This window comes from Anoplophora glabripennis, unplaced genomic scaffold (genome assembly GCF_000390285.2).
Source record: "Anoplophora glabripennis isolate ALB-LARVAE unplaced genomic scaffold, Agla_2.0 scaffold805, whole genome shotgun sequence".
Classification (NCBI taxonomy): domain Eukaryota; kingdom Metazoa; phylum Arthropoda; class Insecta; order Coleoptera; family Cerambycidae; genus Anoplophora; species Anoplophora glabripennis.
In genome coordinates, this window is record NW_019416906.1 from 57,477 (window position 1) to 61,980 (window position 4,504).

A 4,504-nucleotide genomic window follows, 5' to 3' on the forward strand; every position below is an offset into this window, starting at 1 on the left:
CATACTTTTTATATTAATTTATCTATTTAAGATGAGCAACAGTAACAACTAAAGCAGACTTCTTTAATCTATTATAAGAGTAAGTATTATTTACTAAGTACAAGAGCAACTACAACAGCAACAACAACAACAACAATAACAACACCAGCAGCAGGAACAACGACAGCAATAAATCTACAACAGCAGAGTACTCCTTACTGTAGTAGTTGCGAACTCGGTAGAACTCTTCGTATCCTTCTTACGCATAATGTCGACTAAGGAAACCAGTTCAAGTAACAAGATTTAAGACCGGTATCAACATCGTTGCCTTAAATTAGATGTCGTTGTTATTGCTGTTATTGATCTTGCTGGTGTTGTTGCTTCTGTAGTTGTTGTTGTTGCGGTAGTAGTAGTTGTTGTTGCTACCGCTGCTGTTGTTGTCGTTATTATTGATGCTATTGGTCTACAACGGCAACAGCAACATCAACAACAACAACAACAACAACAACAACAACAACAACAACAACAACAACAACAACAACAACAACAACAACAACAACAACCACGACGACGACGACTACGACGACGACGACGACGAAGACGACGGCGACGACGACGACGACGACGACAACAACAACAACAACAACAGCAACAGCAACAACAACAACAACAGCAGCAACAGCAACAGCAACAGCAACAACAGCAGCAGCAGCAGCAGGAACAACGACAGCAATAACATGTACAATAGCAGTAGCAGCAGCAGCAGCAGCAGCAGCAGCAGCAGCAGGAACAACGACAGCAATAACCAGTAGCAGCAGCAGCAACAGCAGCAGCAGCAACAGTAACAACTAAAACAGACTTCTTTAATCTATTATAAGAGTATTCCTACTAGGTACAAGAGCAAATACAACAACAACGACAACAGCAACAACGGCAGCAGGAACAACGACAGCAGTAAATCTACAACAGCTGCAGTAACAGTAACAACTAAAGCAGACTTCTTTAATCAATGATCAGACTATTCCTTACTTAGTAGTCAGAGATTCCTTACTGTAGTAGTCAAAGTATTCCTTGCGAACTCAGTAGAACGCTTCGTATCCTCCTTACGCATACTGTCCACTAAGGAAACCAGTTCAGGTAACATGATTACTTCAGTCAAATTAGATCAGAAAACCTGAAAACCTGAAAAAATTATTAGTAGACATTTTATTGCTGTAGAATGATAATATCAAAAGTGGCAAATTTACCTGGTTTTTTACTTTTTTTTTACTGCCCACGGAAATCTAGACGACCTATCGGAATATTAGTTATTTTATGTTGTAGGTATCTATTTAAATTACCTACAATTTAGATATCTCGAATAATTTTTCACTAATTTTTTAACTGTAAAATAAAGGTCGAACGCGAAAATATCAGTTTCCAAAAATTGCACATTTTATTATTGCAAAAAGCGATAGATGTGATGAAATTAATGGAAAAGACGGTCATTCCAATGACCAACATGTGTGCCAAACGCCGATTCAATTGATCGTGAAATTTTTGCTCCATATCTGTTTATAAATTTCGTTTGGTTTTTAGCAATTCATTGTGTAACTAAACGTTAATTTTAGAATTTAATATCACCGATATAGGTTCTAATTGATCCAAAGATTTGTATCGAAAAAGAAAGCGTTCAAAAAATTGAAAGAAAATAACCGTAACAAAGTAGGACCTGCAATTATAAACAAATTGTCGCAGGGTCAGGCAAATGCCGCTCGGGAATTCACTCTTTTTGCATTAAATCGAGCTTATTTTTAAGGTAATTAATTAAAAAAAAACAAATCACCTATCAAAAAATCATTGGAATATAAGTTTCGCATTTCCTTCTAGATAAATTCTACGAACTTTTCATGATTACGTTGTTTTTAAAATTGTGTTCTTAGAAAAAAACCAGACTACATGATTTTGGTGCGTTTAAATAAAATGTAAGAGATTTTTTTTTTCGAAATATCACCTCGAGTTTGGAAAAACTTTTTTTTTTTTTCATTGAAATACAAACGATATTTTCCTCTATGCTTCACTTCGTGTTTCTCATTCCACGTTAAAACTTTATCGATCCAAGAAAGCAGCGCTTAAAAAACATCATACCAGGCTAAAAAAGTGTAACAATAAGTGTACAAAACGCACCTTTTTTAACGTCTGTATTCTCTTCCTTCCCCTTTGTACACTTAATACCTGTTTAATGAATCTTTTATTATTTATTAAACGCCTCAGAAGAACGACCAGAAGATAATAAATTGCTGTTTATAGGTGTTGCTTATCTTTATGTTTCAAATTTTATAACTTTTCCAGCGTCGCGAATTATTCTGACTCATTTAAATAATGTGTTACTGCTTTATTTTCTCATAAATTAAATTTCTGTAGAGCGAATTTCTTTAGGGTCCTTTAAGGAATCTCTCTTAATTTAAATAAATATTTGAAATTCCTCTGTAAATCATCGCTGTCATTATGCCACCAAGACGGTAATAGGATATTTTTAAGGCGACGCCGACGGTTTCGGCCTTATACCCAAGTTTTGATAAATTGTTTTCCTGGTATCGAGTGGAAAAATTTCCTTTCTACCGACTGTATTCCTCATACAGAATATTTATTATTTTGATTCATTACCACTATTAGAATATCTTGCAGATGTTTACTTCAAATTGCTATATGAGCTTAAACTATAAGAACATCAAGTTTTTCATTTTCAGTTCCTACAGGGTGGTGCAGAACTTACGCACAAAAGAAAAATAAAATGCATGTCACTATTACCAGTTACTTCCGAAAGATTCAATAAAATACACTTCGCTTCAAAATTTATGCACTGCAAAAAGTAATAGTAATATAAAACAACGAACAACAAAATAACAATAAAAAAATAAAAACAAAAAAACTATAAATTATGATAAAAAATATATAAAAAACAACATATGAATAATAGATCTGGAAAGGTAGTCCCAATTCCAGGATTATGGACACATCTATGGCGGAACCAACTCTGGAAATGGTATCCGAGGTTTCCCTTTTAGAAGCCATTTGAGACTAGAATAGAGGATGAAAGCAATTGGGAGGAAAAGATTGATACACTGGAAAGACGAAACCTGGTGTAGTTTACGGACGGCTCCAAAGTGACCAGAGGGACGGGTGCAGGAATATATGGAATCAGACTCAGATGGAGTGCAAGACACGTCTCCCAGTGTGGTCAGGGGGCTCTGGACAAATGGACTGAGTTGGAACACAAGAAATACTGGGCTTTAATGCAAAGTCATGCGAAGGAACTCATGAAGTATCCTTCGAAGAAAAGAACGAATGAGTTGCTGAACTTGAATAAAATTCGGCTCAGGATAGTCATGGGACTTATAACGGGACATTGTTACTTTAGGAAACATCTGTACAAGCTAAAGCTTGTAGACAGTCCGGTCTGACGAGGATATGAACTATTTGGTGAATAAGACTTAATTAGAACCGACCAATAGAAGAAGAAGAGATCAGGAGAGCATACAAATCTTTTGTCTGCCAAAGAAGAATTGAATATGTTTAGATTGTTTTTAATATTAATATAATTAATAAGCACTTGATGTACATAGCAAAATATTGATAAAGAGAAACAACAAACAAATTACTAGGACTAGCATTTAGTTTAGGAACGTAATAATTAATATTTAATGTAATATGTATAATTCGATCATTACTGTGGTTAAAAATAACATCACAGAGTACCTATATCAAATAATAAGTTCTGAGAAAACCCTAAATCCAAAATTAAACATACCGGTTTGAAAAACCTCCTTTGCACTTTTTCTAATATGTTAAAATTGTTAAATAATGTGATAATTCAAAAAAGTAATTTGTATTTTTGTTGTTCTTATTACTTTTGTCACAGATGAATAAAATGAACGCCACTTTTTCTTAATGTTTGTATATAATTTTGTTTTATTAATCTTTATTGATTCTATACAAGGGAGGCTACCTCATTAAACAATCAACAAGGCGTGGAAAAAAATTGATCTTAAGTAGTAGTTGTTTTTACGCGTTCGTCTCTGACAAAGCTGATGAGACAACAACAATAATCGAAAGCACTAAAAAATAGGTATTTCTAGTGGGCCATCTACTGGCAATTACATTCTTCGGAAAGGTAGATCCTTCGCTGATGTAGTGTCAAAATTTCATGACATTTGGACAAATAGAAGCTGATTTATTGTGTCATCGGTACAAAAATGAGCATCGAACAAAGAGCTATCAAGTTTTATTTGAAACTTGATAAAACTATTACTGAAACGTGTCAATTGATGAACAAGTTTATGGTAATGATTGTTTATCCCGTGGAAGAGTTTATGAGTGATACACGCAGTTTAAAAATGGCCGTGAGGACATAAATAATGAGCAATTATCGAAGGACATCAAGAAGGAGGTCAAAAAGGACAAAAACTTGTGATGTACCAAAATATTTTAAAACAACTATTATTTTAGTATTAGTATATTTCATTTTAGTAAGCAACATGTTTAT

The 4,504-nt window shown here is 34.1% G+C and overlaps 1 protein-coding gene across 1 annotated transcript; it reads right to left on the minus strand.

Annotated features, from left to right (window-relative positions):
- Positions 1-313: 313 nt before the first annotated feature.
- LOC108913062 (bromodomain-containing protein DDB_G0271118-like) lies at positions 314-1,123 on the minus strand. The gene is made up of 4 exons (XM_018718528.1): positions 1,031-1,123; positions 869-979; positions 723-827; positions 314-442 (listed from the first exon to the last, which is right to left on the minus strand). The coding sequence occupies exons 1-4, from the start codon at positions 1,121-1,123 to the stop codon at positions 314-316; spliced, it is 438 nt and encodes a 145-aa protein (XP_018574044.1).
- Between the last annotated feature and the right edge of the window lie 3,381 nt (positions 1,124-4,504).

Bases quoted from the DNA above. Each gene is read 5' to 3' on its own strand.
- LOC108913062 (XM_018718528.1), bottom strand. From the start codon at position 1,123: ATGTTACCTGAACTGGTTTCCTTAGTGGACAGTATGCGTAAGGAGGAT. The intron at 980-1,030 runs GTAAGGAATCTC...CATTGATTAAAG, and splicing joins GGAATACTTTGACTACTACA to AAGTCTGCTTTAGTTGTTAC. The intron at 828-868 runs GTAGGAATACTC...AGTCTGTTTTAG, and splicing joins TGTATTTGCTCTTGTACCTA to TTGTTACTGTTGCTGCTGCT.